We start from the raw sequence: 15,327 nt of genomic DNA, 5'->3' as shown, positions 1-15,327 counted from the left end.
TAATCTTCTCTCTCCTGATCATCACTGTCTGAGATGTGAAGGTCAGAAACTGGGAAAGTCCCTAATACTCTCTTCTCTCATATCCCACCGCCAAGCAAGTTTCCATTGACTCTGCCTTCAGTGAGGTCCGCCATCTGCTCACTTCAGCATATTCTCTGCCACTACCCTCATCACAATCACCATCGTATCTCACCTGAATATCTGCACTGTGATCTTCATTAGTCTTCTTGCTCTCACTACAGCCAGTTCTCATAGCAGCCAGAGATCTTAAAAATATCGACCAGTATCTTTTCTCTATTGAAACCATTCAAAAACTCTCATAACACTCCATTAAAATGCAAAAGTCCTTCCCTAAAGGCTGCAGAGCTGTATGTGAGAGCCTCTCTGAGCTGTTCCTTCCACTCTTCTTTGTGCATGCTCTTCTCTAATCATATTTGGCCTCTTGTTCTTCACACACTTGAAACTCAGCCTATTCTTGATGAGCCACTTTTCCTTCACATACCTTCATGGCTTTTGCCCTCATTTGAGTCAAGTCTCTGCTCAGATGTTCTGTCTCCAGCTGCTTCTGACCAGTCTTTCTAAATCAACACATGTATCAGTCAGATGTTGCTCCAAAACAAACAGCTAACTGCAAAATCTCAGTGGCAGACAGCAGGACTGATTTTGCTATTCATCTGAGGGTTGGGATTGATTGATTGCTTCCCTTCAAGCTCTAGATCTGTCTGACTTTGACTTCTCACTGCGGTTTGCCTTCGTCTTTGCCCAACGTCTTTCACTTTTGTATTCCTGAGGTAGGCCATGGAATAGGTTCTCAATGAATGTTTGCTGAATAATGAGTTAATCAATGCATAAATATAGAGAAATTAAGAGAAGGAGGGCATGAATAATACAATAGAGGTTAAGAGAAATCAAGTAAAATAGTAATAATGAATAGTTCACTTCATCTACACTCTCCTAATGTGTGAAATGTTAAGAACCTGAGGTAATTCTGCCATATCTTTTATTTTTATTGCGAATATTCAGATCAGAGGACAGGCACATGTTTCTCGGGCCTGGTGAACGGTCGCTGTGCACAAGAACTCCCAGGCAGGATGACAAAAACCCAGTGCTGCTGTGAGCCGGGACGATGCTGGGGCATGGGAACCATCCCTGAAGCCTGTCCCGTCAGAGGTTCTGGTGAGTGGAGGGCCACTGGCGTCCTTAGGACGGGGGGGCGGATGTTAGGAGAATCAGGAAGAGTGATGGGCTGGGCTCTTCTCCTTAAGGTCAGTTTCTATTTCTTTTCACATCTTAAGTGACTTGGATGTTTGTGTGGGATCAGTTTTGATCATTCCCAGTTTAGTAATATCATACAAATTTCTGAAAAATGACTTGCTTTGTGCAGACATGTTTAAAAAGTTATTTGGAATGTCAGTAGTTCAATTTGGCTTTCAATATCCTGATCTTTAGTTTCAAATCTTTAATGTCTTTGAATAACAAGTTTTCTCTTTCAGGAATACCAGCCTTTTGTGTCCCAGTCCTTGAAAATATTTTCTTTCCTAACTCATGACCTTTAAAATAATATCTCTCCTTCACTTTGCTATATTAACTGCCTTATAAATGAGTATGTATTGGAAAATCACCTTAGAATGAATGAAAAGTAGTTCCTCTTATTATACATAACATGAGCAGTAAAGGACAGTTAATGTTTATCACAAAAGATATATTGACATGTTATCTTTTTCATATTGAATTATAAAATCATAAAAAATAAAAATTTTTGAAATATAAAGGTATATACCTCTATATGCTATTATGGAAAAAATATCAAGACATTCTTCATTCTTTCAAAATCACTAAGCCATAAAACCTAAATCTATTACTCAAAGGGGGGTTGGGATAAGAATCAAAGTTAATGTCTAATAATACATTTTGGAATTTTATAGCTACTTTAGTAATATATAATTAATAATTCTTATTTATTCTAATCTAGTGTTTTAATTCTCTGAACAGTTAAGGAAATAAGATGGTTGCTATATTCCTGGCCTCTCTTCACTCAACTTTGATACTTGTACACTAAGTAGCAAATTTTAAAACTTATTGAATATTGTCTAAAGTTAAGATCCATATTAGAAAAAATATTATTCTGGAGCCATATTAAAACCTAATCCCCTAAAGAAGAAAAGAGTCAGAAAAAAAAGTATAGGTGTAATACTGATGAGTATTCAAGTAAAACCAAACACTTAAAACTTTAGTTTTCACCTGTTCAAGTAGATTTCTTGCATTCATAGTCGTGTATGGAATTTTATGAGTTGTACTTAGAGGTATAAAATAAAAATACACAAATAAATGATTCTTTGTGTAACTTACATAGTTAAAATTATGTGGTGTAGAGGTTTTGAATAGTTTCTGAAACACCTATACCGTTTCTCTGCTACAGACACCTACTAAAAACATTTATGAAGATCATAACCTCTTGATTCATATTGTATAGAATAGTAAACTAAAATGATCAATTCCAACATGCCAACTGCATTTATTACATAGAAAGACATCCATCTGTGTTTCACTAAACTTTCTTTTCTTCTAGAGGAATTTCGCAGACTTTGCATGGATGGACTTCCAATGGGAGGGATTCCAGGGAGTGCTGGAGCCAGACCTGGAGGCACTGGGGGGAATGGCTTTGTCCCAAATGGCAATGGCAATGGCTATGGCCCAGGAGGGACAGGCTTCCTTCCGATTCCTGGAGGCAATGGCTTTTCTCCTGGCGTTGGGGGAGCTGGTGTTGGAGCCGGGGGACAGGGTCCCATCATCACTGGACTAAGTAAGTAGTCATGTTTCCCGTGGATCCTTTAGTTTTCTACCTCGTGTATTATTATAATATCTAACATATATTTTATTTTTCAAAAGTGTGAGTTGTGTGTGTGTTTGTGTGTTTGTGTGTAAACTCACTTCAGGGTCTAAAATATAGTGATACTAAATTTAGGAAACTGTAGTAAAAAAAAAATATTATTCTGTGTTGTAAACTTTCAATTTAATTGGGAAAAATATGTGTGATCTAGGTTCCCTGAAAATATAAACCAGAGCCCTGTAATTCTATGATCTAAATGATATGACCAAAAACCATGTTTTTGTTCCAGTGTATTTCATTCGGCCTATTTCAGCTGCCCTATTCATGCACTCCTTGAATTATTTTTCAAAACCATTTCTCAACTGAGATAAACTAAGTCCTGCTCTGTGCCTATCCAAATATTGTAATGCACATATTTGTCTTTCCCTTGCCCTTTTATTGTTAAATTGTTTAAGAAATCGAGAACGTGAGCATCAGACCAGAATTGGCATTCATGTACTTGACATTTAAGATCACCCTCTTTAAAAGCACTGCTCTTGCTAATAATATTTAATGATGTCCCACGGTGTTATGTTTATTCTTTTTGGCATACTGCCTGTTTACTATATCTAAATATTCAGCAGACTTCCAGAAAGAAATGGAAAGCACTCAAATGTATGGTAGAACATTCTTGAAATTTTAAAAAGACATCATTATGGGCAGAGTTCCCAGATGTGTAACTTAACAAATCCAAGTTGCAGCCATGTGTCTCAAAAGAGTATGTTTTTTTGTAGATTCTCCACATTAAAATTTAATAAAACATAGAATAATGTGGGCTTTTCATATGTGTTTGACTAATTTACTATTAATAACATTTTAGAAGTCCACTCTAAGTACTCCATGTCATAATGACTAAATATTACTTGTGCTTCAATTTTCCATAGCAATTCTGAACCAGACAATAGATATCTGTAAGCACCATGCTAATCTTTGTTTAAATGGACGCTGCATACCTACTGTTTCTAGCTACCGATGTGAATGCAACATGGGCTATAAGCAGGATGCAAATGGGGACTGCATAGGTAAGTTCGTGATTCTTCCAATTTTTTTAGTTTTCAGTAGCTGTTGGGCTCTAAGAAGTTGGACTGAATATGACTAAAAAAAAAAAAAAAAAAAAAAAAAGCCTTTTGAAGTCAAGTTCATTTCCAAGCTATGTCTCCCGCATGCTGGCTCTTCCATGTGCCCATCTCCTTTAATCTACTTGCTGAGCTAGGTAGCTTTAAGAATTTCCCACCCCTTTAGCTCTCAAATGTGATTTCTATCTCTGATTCTCCCTTTCCTTCCTTCTGAAAATTGCTTAAAAACAACAAGGTATCTACATAAGAATGAATATATTTTGAAAACAGAATCCATTCTTAAGACACAACAAGATGATGGGCTATTAAAATCTGATGCTCAGGTATTTTGATATCAAGCCCATTAAACTCTTAAAAATTGTTGTTTATAATCTACTGATAATTACTTGTTAGCAATAAAAGATGAAAATTTTAAACATTTATTTATTCATTTAAAAATAACAATGATATACTCCTTACATGCTAAAATAAATAAAATTTTCATGAAAAACTAGATTTTCTACATCACAAAGAATAGAAATGAATGTCATTGTTTATGTTTCTATAAATCTGTTCAGTGACTGTATTCATAGAACCCAGCTGAATTTGAATATCTGCATCTGTATTTAATCTGTTGAGATTTTGGTTGAAGAATACACTGAAATCCATCTGCAGATATGTATTTGGAAAACTGGAAGAATATCTCCTAGGTTTTTCAAATAACTGAGAATTCTGGGATAATACACTAAAAATCTAAAAGGAGGTACTCATAAATCTTATTTTGCAATTTATAATCTGAAACCATATTAATGAATGTTATATTAAGTCCATTGGTCCCTCTTGTGCTTTGAATGGATTTTTGTAACATGCAGTGATCATTGGATATATTGATTAACTGTGTAATACATATTTCTCTATTCAATATTGAAAAAACACATGAGATAATATCACAGACTCATTAGAAATGCTTTTATGTGTTGAGAAACTGCCAAGAACGCATAGTAAATAAATACTCTAATTATTTCACTTTTAAGGTTGAATTTTAACTTCAGCATCAAGTAGAACACTCTTTTCCATAAAGTGACAGCCTCATTTTGTGATTTTTAAAAAGATGCCAAATTCACAAGTCTGAATAACTTTAATTTGTATGTCAGTTATTCTTCAAGTAAAAATAGTACTCTGTGGAAAACCCTTCTAATTCAGCACACAATGCAAACAGATGCTCAAATTTTTTTTCTTGAGATTCTCATGGTGCTTAAGTCAACACGTATAAAGTGTAATACTGATTTTATCACAGAGATAATTTTTGAACATATATTCCTGTGTCAAGATTTAATGTAACTAGTTTTCCCTGATTCATTCATGATCTTCTTAACTGAAAATATTTTTTTTTTCTAATTCACTCTGAGTTCTTGGTGGTGATTATGGGGATGCATTGGTGCTGCTGCCTTAATTTGTGCTGGGGCAACCCATTGCCTTTGTACCATCAGTGCACTCATAAACTGACTCATACAGCCTAGCAAGAAGGAGGTGGTGAGAAACATCTAATCCGGCAGCAGGGTCTGCAGTAGTCAGGGGTTACATTGGTATCTTGGTAGAATAATTCCACCCAAAAGAGTAAAAAAGAATAAAAAATAAATTTAAAAAATCCATCTAGTACTCTCTTTTTCCCTTCTTGAGTTATGAACCAGTTAAGAAATGGGCAAAGATCATTCCATATGGAATTCTAAAGACCATAAAAGCAATAGCTCCAACTCCTTAGGTTCTCAGTTTGAACTTGCTTAGTTTGAAGTCTTGAAGAAGTTGATTGTGATTCCTGCAGTTAGCCCATGTTGCAGACACCAATCAAAGTTGTCACTGATACTCCCATCTTTAGACCCATGCCATCTATAATTTCTCCAAGAGCCTTGGTTTCTTCAAGTGGAGTTTGGGTCCCCAAATGTCCCTCCTTGAATATTTGCTCAAGTTTTCCCAGCCCACGTATGCAGGTGTTGAAGAATAGAGGGATCATCTTATTGTAGTCTATCCTGGTAAATGTTTCATTTCCAATTGTTGAATTAGTGTTTTCAAGTCCTCTTAATCTGTCCTCATTGATAATTTATCTGGTATTAGTGCCATTTAATTTTTTATTTCTAGTTGGGTCTTTTAATATATTTCATGTCTCAGTTATTTTTAATCTTTCTCTAGCTTTTGAATGTATGGAATGCGGTTATAATAATCATTTCCTATCTTTCTCTGCTTATCCTAACATCTGTGCCAATTCTGGTATGATTTACAATTATCTGACTCATCCCCTCTATATACATCTCTTTTCCTGTTTTTTTTTTTTTTTTTTAACATGCCTTTTAACTTTGAATGGACATTATTGTGAATTTCACTTTGCTGAATCCTGGATATCTTTGTATTCCTATCCTCATTCTAGAGCTTTATTCTGAGATATGTTGTTACTTATAAATGATTTGATCCTTTCTGGTCTTGCTTGAAAGATTTTAGGTGAGCCTAGAGCAGCATGTAGTCCAGTATCCACCAGTTCCCAGGAGGAGGTGTGATCCCTTTGTGTTCTTGCTCCCCAGCACCCCTGGGATTTTAGCCTGTGGGGAAGAAGCACCACATGTAGCCCTCTGTGGTGGCCAGGCACTCTCACCTCTCATCCTTTCCACAATTCTTCTTTTGGCTTTTAGTTGCTTCCGCACATGCATGTGCTCATTTATGTTCTGCTGAATGCATGAGGAGGACTCCCTGCATCCTCCGAGTCCTCTTTCTATGCAGTTTCCCCTCTCCAATATGAATTTATAAACAGCAGGCGAATTGTGTTTGACTTAGCTCCGTCTCCTCCACCCTGGGAGATTACTGCACTCTGCCTGGGTTCCCTCTGCCTGTGCCATGTCTGAACAGTGCTAAGCCATAGCTGGGTAGTCGATGTGTCCCCCATGTGTGTTTCCTATCCCTCAGTGATTTGTGTTCTTTGTTTTCTGATACTAAGTTTCTTGAAGCCCTTACTTTATATACATTGTCCATTTGTATATTTCAGGAAGAAAGGTAAGTCTATCTTAGCTAGAGCAAAAGTCCTTCCCATTTTTTTCAGTATAAAGATTTTAATAGTGAAAGAGGAGGAAATAAAGAGGTCAGGTAGGAAATTTTTTGTTATAATCTCAAGCAAAAAAATTATGATGACAGTGATTGGGACAGACTTCAGGACAATAGAATGATCCTACTTATTTAGGGAGTTAATCATGAATCTGATGACAGATTAATCATGAGGAATTAGAGAGTAGGAAACTACAGTGACACGCAAGTTCTGACTCAGTGAGCAAAACCGAGTGCATGGTGGTATCATTGGCATCTGGAAAAAGGTGCAGATTGGGAGAAAATGGTCCAAGATTCTCTTTTAGACATCTTAGATTTTAGGCATCTAAGATGTTTGATTATACAAGTTTAATACTAAGAGCAATGTTCATAGCAGGAGTTATAGAGTTAGGAGTCAGACTATTAGAACCATTAGGACAGTCATTGTTCTACAGGCTGAACAGCAAGAAAAGGGAAAACATCAGTAGTACTGAAACTGGAATCCTGAGAAATAGCAACACTTAAGACATAAAGAAAACTTGGTAATACTGTTGGAGAAATAGAAACTTTCTAGAATATTTTGCTATATCTGAAGCTATCTACGAGTACACTTTCAAGAGAAAAATAGTGACAGGTGTTAAATGCAGCCGAAAAATCAAGTGCAGTGAGGACAAAAATCTATATAGGATTTGGTAATTTTAAAAATCTGATAATCTTTTTTAAAAAGTGGTTTTAGGAGGATTGTAATTGAACCATTTTGAGGTCATTCCTTTATTTATTCATAGTACTTTCAAATGATCATATATGTGTTTCATAAGTAGCACAATCCTACATTTCAGATTTGGATTCAGGTATTCTGTTAAAAATAGAGATGAGGAGACTGGGGTTGTGGCTCAGTGGTAGAGCACTTGCCTGGCATGTGTGAGGCCCTGAGTTCGATCCTCAGCACCACATATAATTTTTTTTTAAAAAAAAGTAAAAAATCCACTGGAAACTAAAAATATTTTTTAAAAAATAAAGATGAGAAGCCCAAGACAAGAAGAGTTAATATCATGGCTTTTCCAACTTAAATTATAAAGATCTGAGTGTGCTATGATTAGAAAGGAAAACGTGAGCAGATATTATGGTTGACGAAAATCAGTATTCTAAACTATGTACAAGACTATGAGAGTGATTAAGGAAGGCTCAGCTCAGGATCCCCTATGTACAGTTGCACAGGTTTGCACTGCACAAACCTCTACAAAGTACCATTCACATAATCTATATAAATGGCCCACCCTTGGGTTGTGCAATGAAAAACCATATGCAGCAGCCCTAGCTTAGCTGGTACTACTAATACTTGTTTAAATAACAGACCACCTGAGATGTGATGTTATTTTTGGAACACCATGAAATATTGGTATATTTATTCTTTATTATATGACTTGAAAATCCTTTTCCTACTAGAAAATATTATAAGTGTGTAATATACAAAGTATGTAACATATAAAGTATCTCCTCTTGCATGTACATACATAATTAAAATTTATCAATCTGAAATTTTTTTTAGAATTTAACCTTTATTTATTTATTGTTGTTTCATTTTGTTTTTATGTGGTGCTGACGATCAAACCCAGGGCCTCACTTGTCCTAGGCAAGTGCTCTACCACTGAACCACAGTCCCAGCCCTATCAAGCTGAAATTTGATTGACTGTTTGTATTTTCCTATTCATATTGGTCATTCATGTGTCACTGTATGATACACTAACAAGAAAATATGATTCCAAATTTTAATATTTTCTGTAAATTAGTCAGAGATCATGTTTCATGTTTCCATCCAGGCGAACCTTATTCTGTCCCTTAAAACCCTTATGTCCTGAAGAATGTGTTTATGAACATGTGGAATAAAAAAGATGATGTCCTTAAAGGATCAGAAGCTCCTTTCTGTAGTCAGGTTGCTCTTTCAGCCCAGGGCTCTGCTAGAGAATTAAACCCTGCAGGCAATTATTTGAATGATTGTTTTCTAATTCACCCAAAGGTGATCTATAGTTAGTACTACTCTAGGGGAGGGGGATTGATTACACTTAGTGGACGTCTTAAGATTCCAGGACCTGATTTTTCTCAGAAACCAGTGGATATGGTTGCTGCCACTGTGTCTATCAACCCTGTCTGATGTAGCATTGGGATTGTGTGCCTGCACAACTAATATGTCAATATAAATATCAAATTTCTGCTTGACCCCAACATCATTAAAAATGGTCCCATTCTAGGTAGACGCCCATCATTCAGGTATTCTTGGAGGAGAGTTAAAACTCCATCAGTGAGACCTCTATAACTACTATAATTCATAAAGTAGAGTAGCACATTTTCAGAACATGAGTTCTTAATATTTTTGCTTCTATTCTCGTCAGCTTTTAATCATTTGGGTTTATAAGGAACAAATGCGTATCAGAAAAAGCCAAGAGGGTAGTGAGTTAGTATTTTACATAATAGTAGCACAGGATAAGAATCCTAACTATCTCATTTGTGCCAGTGTCTTTTTTTTTATTATTGGTTGTTCAAAACATTACAAAGCTCATGACATATCATCTTTCATACATTTGATTCAAGTGGATTATGAACTCCCATTTTTACCTCAAATACAAATTGCAGAATCACATCGGTTACACATTCACGTTTTTACATAATGCCATATTAGTGACTGCTGTATTCTACTACCTCTCCTATCCCCTACTATCCCCCCTCCCTCCCCTCCCATCTTCCCTCTCTACCTCATCTGCTGTTGTTCAATTCTCTCCCTTGTTTTCCCCTCCCCTTTCCCCTCACAACAGTGTTTTCAAGATTAATAAACTTCCACTGTTACTTTGGAAACTTCATTGGACACCTGTATCATTCAAAAGACAATGTGTAAAAGAATCAAACACAAAGGAGATAGGATTGCATACATTTTGCTAGTATGAGAATTACTCCTAAGACCTGAAAAGAGTTACATTTACTTATCACATTTTTCTCTCCCATTCCTGTGGATTCTACTTCCAAAATGAAATTCTGTGCCTTTCTTCCTGTCTGTATAAGTCAATCTGTTTTTACCGATGGTTTGAACTCCGCTCAAATCATTTTATTTTGGAGTAGTGGGAAAGAATGTTTGTTTCTCTTAGGCTTCAGGTGTTCTTGAAACCCTTGCAAATCACAAAGAGTCTTCTAAGTTAGGATATGTTTTTAAAGAGGAAATATTCCTTTACCCCAATATTGTTTGGCAATTTAACTATTTAATAATGTTTTACATAATTCCTTCATTTATTCATAACTTTAAAATACCATGAAATTTGCTTAAAAATACTTAGTCCCCAGTGAGAACATAGAAAGAAGTTAAAGTGCTCTGACCACAGTAGAGCACTATAAATAAGACAAAACAAACAGGGTTACTTGGGGAACTAGAAGGTGACATTGGACAAAAGAGGAGACATAAAATGTCCATTTCAGAAGATAGCCATGGCCATTCACGATTAGTCTAAAGCAGAGTCCTGGGAGGGAAAAAGCCATAATAATGGGGATTTAATATCATCTGGAATTGTAAGTCACTAATAGTGAAGAAATAAGTAAGTGAACACTTACGATCTTCTATGTGGACTGGACTGTTGATGGGGTTTCAGGGGACTACAGAGACAGAAATGAATTGTAGCTGTAATGGCAAAATAAGAAGCAGAGCTGTCATAGCAACAAGGAGCCTGGGGAACAGGTTCTCAAGGGAAGAAAAAGGTCCGGAAAAAATGACATGGCTTCCTGGATAGTTGCCCTGAAAAGAGGGGGTTGGACACATGGCCTCTCATGTTCCTCACTAGAACAGAGCTCTGCACTGAGGCGCCATTCAAGAACACCTACAGCACATTTGTAATATTGCGTTTCAATTAAGTACACACAGAAAATTTAAGTGATCTTTAGCCATGCAAACTGAAGGTGCTCTTCCTATTGAAAAGTCCCATTAATCATACATTATGTGCTGCTAATGTGCTTGCTCTAAACTCTCTCTCTCTTCTCATTTTGCTTCATTCCTTTGGCTCCGTAGAATTGATGTTATCAACAGAAAGTTTAAATGTAAGTGAGTCTAAATGGGCTGAAAGGGTCTTTGAATGAATTGGAAAAGCATTTAATCCTATTATTCTTTGTTGTTTTTATTTTATTTGCCATGAGGTTTTGTTTTCTTTTTTTCTTCCCCTTTACCAGAGAGAGCTTAATTGCACTCAGTGTGAGTGTTTACATAAATGAGGTTGGTGAGTTTGATTGAGCACAGTTCCTTTTTTAACATCTGTGAAAGAAGTAATCTGTTTATTAAAATGGTAAACCTGTGAGCTGACTTTATTGTGCTCTTCAGTTTAGCTCAATTGTATTTGCTAATGGCTTCTATATGTAGATGAAATGGCAAATCATTGCTCTCACTAGCTGGCCAGGTTTTTAATTTTCCAGCATTCAAAATAATATTTAGTGGGCATTGCTAAGAGAAGACAAATTAAACTTACATTGGCACTAGTGCTTTCTCTGGGCTTTGTCTGTCATTGGGTTTTGTGGTCCCCGGATTCGGTAATAGGTTTGCATTTGATCAAGCCTTAGGAGACCTTAAATGAAAAGACTTTCTCACATTTCAGATCAGAACCATGCATAAAGCTTCATTTTATTTTAAAAAGATTCCCTAAGTCAATTTTAAGACCCTAAAGAAAAACAAAAGTCACGGAAAAAATTGGCTTTCTTTTAATTAATTTTCATTTTATGCCCCTCCCTCATGTGTTTGACTATAAAATAAAACCCCAGTGACTGCTAAATTGTGTATATAGATGAGTCCACAAAAAGTAATAACAAGGAAGTTCCATAATCCATCAATCTCTAATCTCTTACTTTAAAACCAAGAACATTGCAATGACAACATATATTATGCAATATATATATATATATATATATATATATATATATATATATATATATATATATTTAAACCTTTCATTGTTTCATTGTTCTTCTGACACTGTGCTAAGCCTTAGAGAGGCATTCCTTTGCCCCAATTACTGTAGACATAAACGTCACCGTTTATTGGAACTCATGCTTGTCTCTTCTCAGAGCCCATGTTTTTAATCACTGGGCATTATTCCAATTGAAAAATCATTACTTCTTGATTAAAGCAAATTCCCTGGTGTTCTCAAATAGGCAATATTTTTGTAAACCTTCAGACTGGCCTCTGTATGTATTTGAAGAAAGGAATTTTCATTCATTTATAAATACTCGGCTATTTAGACTATTACCACTGACTGGCTTTCTCTCAAATTTGGGAGAGCTAAATGTACTTTAAACAAACATTTCTACAGATGGAGTGAAGTCTATAATGGTTTCTTTTGGTGCTCACAGATGTTGATGAATGCACATCAAATCCCTGCACTAATGGAGATTGTGTTAACACACCTGGATCCTATTACTGTAAATGTCACGCTGGATTCCAGAGGACTCCTACGAAGCAAGCATGCATTGGTAAGGAAGCCTGCCGTCACATATGAAAATGTTCCATGAAATATCGTGACCGAGACTACTGAGGTGAAAAGCATATTTATTAAAATATGACATAGGATGAGCGCTTTTGCATTATTACAGATTTATTCTTACATATCCACAGAGTTCTCCCTTTAAATATAAATACTGTATGCCTATGTCATCCAGGCAGTTTGGCACCTGGCTGCAAAAAATACTTCACTTCATCCTCCTTCCCTGGGTCACAGCTTCCTTTCTCTGAGTAAGGTCAGCATTCTTGTCTCTGATGAACTGAGGTTAAGATTTATAGTCATTTTCAACTACTGTTTTCTTTGAACCCCACACATAGTCCCACACCAAATCATGCCTGGTCTGTATTCAGAGTTTCATTGCTACACCCACAACTATCATCCAAGCTCTCTACCTCACTGCTGATTCATCCCAGAAGTCTTTTACCAGATGACTCTGCTGGTCTTCTTTTTCATTTCCTATTCATCCATGAGTAGTTGCTTGAATCAACTTTTTCCAGCAGTTTTCATCATATTGCTTCTTATCCAGAAATTCTGCAGTTACTTTTCACTTACCCAACATCTCATTCTGACTTTTAAGGTCTTTAACCACTATGTCAAAAACAGCTGCAGCCGTAATTCCAGCTGCACTGCCCACCCTCTTTCAGGCTCAGTGCACACCCCATTTCCTTTTCTCTTTCTTTCCCTCTTCAGCCACTATATTGGCTGTAAAATTGCTTATGTCTACCTATCCAAGAAGAAAAAGCTGGTGAGAGATGGAAATGTTGCTGAAGAAGCAATACGATCTGGATGGTACATGTACAGATAAACCAGATATTTAAAATATGTTGACTGCGTTACCGTTTTCCTCTGTAAGTATTGTAAAAGAATAATGTTTGGCAATTCTTATTCTTACCAGATATTGATGAGTGCATCCAGAATGGGGTTCTTTGTAAAAACGGTCGATGTGTGAACACAGATGGAAGTTTCCAGTGCATTTGCAATGCCGGCTTTGAATTAACTACAGATGGAAAAAACTGTGTTGGTATGGAAATATTTGCTCCCTTGAAAAAATATTTTAAAGGATATACATTTTTTACTTAGAAACATATATACATAATGCTTCCATGTCTCATACTTGAATTCCTCACATAGATAGGCAAAATATAAATGCAGTTAACATTATTAAAGCAAAGGGACAGAATTTTGGAGAGATGTTATAATCATGAATAATTTACTTCTTATGAAAATTTCTAGTATGGTACACATTTAGTTGTAAGTAGCAGCTATTCCTCTTTAATGCAAATAATCATTAGCACCTACTGTATTTTAGATGTTGGGATTTCAACACTGACAAGATAGAGATTTTCTCCTCCTCCCCAATCCAGGAGAATGTAGAAACGTTTGGCATAAATGGTAATCGAACCTCTATAAATTTGTGTTCATGCTGATGTCCAGCAGGGCAGTAGACACCAATGCATAGAAATATTCTATTCCCACAGTAATATTTCATTCACTAATGAAAGCTCAGATCATTTTATTTACAATTAAAGTTTACCACTGCTTTATTCTTTCTTATAAAAGAATACCCACTGGAATCATGTTACTTTTGGGGGGTTCAAAATAAAATACTACTCATGGTTATGGTATATGTGGGTTTAACAGCAGCTAAGCACAAGATTTATTTAATTTTTTTCTTTGTTCCTTATATAAAAGCCCTTCCCGTTTTCCATACTGTTTGCTCAGTTGACATTCTTACTTAAAATAAAATTCATGAGCATATGGCTCATCTTTGCAGTGGAATTTGACTGGAGATTATGGAAGGAGAGGAAATTGGTTCCCTTAAGGCCAGTGGTTGAAGTTACTCTCTCTTCTTCTGCAGATCACGATGAATGTACAACTACCAACATGTGTTTGAATGGGATGTGCATCAATGAAGATGGCAGTTTCAAGTGCATCTGCAAACCAGGATTTGTCTTAGCTCCTAACGGGCGTTACTGTACTGGTATGTATGGCTTTGAGATAAGAAGGAAACCCTGATTGAAACCACCCTTTTATGTGAATGAGCCATGCAAGTATTACTTTAATTTCTTCATGTGCATTTTATATTATTCACATCTTTTGCTAATTCAGTAAAGCATGTACCTAAAGGTTCCCAGAAAAACATACTGTGGTCTAAGAAACAGTAACGTCTTTACAAAAATGAAAATGCTCTAGGAACAATTGCAGGCATGACTGGTTGGTTTTAACAAGTTCGGAAGAGACGATGTAGAAATAATTTCTTTGCTGGATAAAAGAAATAATCTCCCTTTTGCTGGATAAAAAAGAAGAAAAAAATCTTGCAAGGTTTTCATTTTTATGTGTTCTCAGAACCATATTTCCCACTATCATTCATTGTCGATATACCATTACATTTTTTTCATAAAGCTGATTTACAGATAATTTGCAATCATCATTGTCTTTAAAATCCCACATTGATTTTGTGAAAACATAATTTGAATATTTTATTTGTTGTTTTGTTTATAGAGTCTTTTGAAAACAAAGTTCTAGTGATAACCTTTATAAGCAAGAGATACACCTCTTGGAAATAAATAAGATTATATTATATTTATACACACAAGTGAACTTTAGTAAGATATAATACATTTTGTAAGTCCTATTTTTTCTTTCAGTTTCCTCCTTTTAGAAAAATTTGCTCAATGAGCACTTCCTATGTTCATTTGAACAAACTTATCTGAATACAAAAAAAGACTCATAACTAATTCCTATAATTTCAATGAAATTTCAGGAATAGTAGATAGGAAAAACTGGGACTGATTCTCATTCAGGAAAGGGGAGT

At 35.7% G+C, this 15,327-nt stretch overlaps 1 protein-coding gene across 1 annotated transcript in view; it reads left to right on the top strand.

The window, feature by feature from the left end:
• Fbn2 (fibrillin 2) overlaps window positions 1–15,327 on the top strand; it is a 218,122-nt gene that overhangs the window by 112,315 nt on the left and 90,480 nt on the right. Inside the window, exons 9-14 of the mRNA XM_076855914.2 lie at window positions 1,024–1,176; window positions 2,570–2,803; window positions 3,754–3,891; window positions 12,364–12,483; window positions 13,408–13,533; window positions 14,371–14,493. Coding sequence (XP_076712029.2) covers window positions 1,024–1,176; window positions 2,570–2,803; window positions 3,754–3,891; window positions 12,364–12,483; window positions 13,408–13,533; window positions 14,371–14,493 — 894 coding nt within the window. The remainder of the gene's footprint in view (window positions 1–1,023; window positions 1,177–2,569; window positions 2,804–3,753; window positions 3,892–12,363; window positions 12,484–13,407; window positions 13,534–14,370; window positions 14,494–15,327) is intronic.

The sequence above is a fragment of the Callospermophilus lateralis genome, chromosome 5, assembly GCF_048772815.1.
Source record: "Callospermophilus lateralis isolate mCalLat2 chromosome 5, mCalLat2.hap1, whole genome shotgun sequence".
NCBI lineage: Eukaryota > Metazoa > Chordata > Mammalia > Rodentia > Sciuridae > Callospermophilus > Callospermophilus lateralis.
Note: the sequence above shows the minus strand (reverse complement) of the source record. Positions and strands in the feature narration are given on the sequence as shown.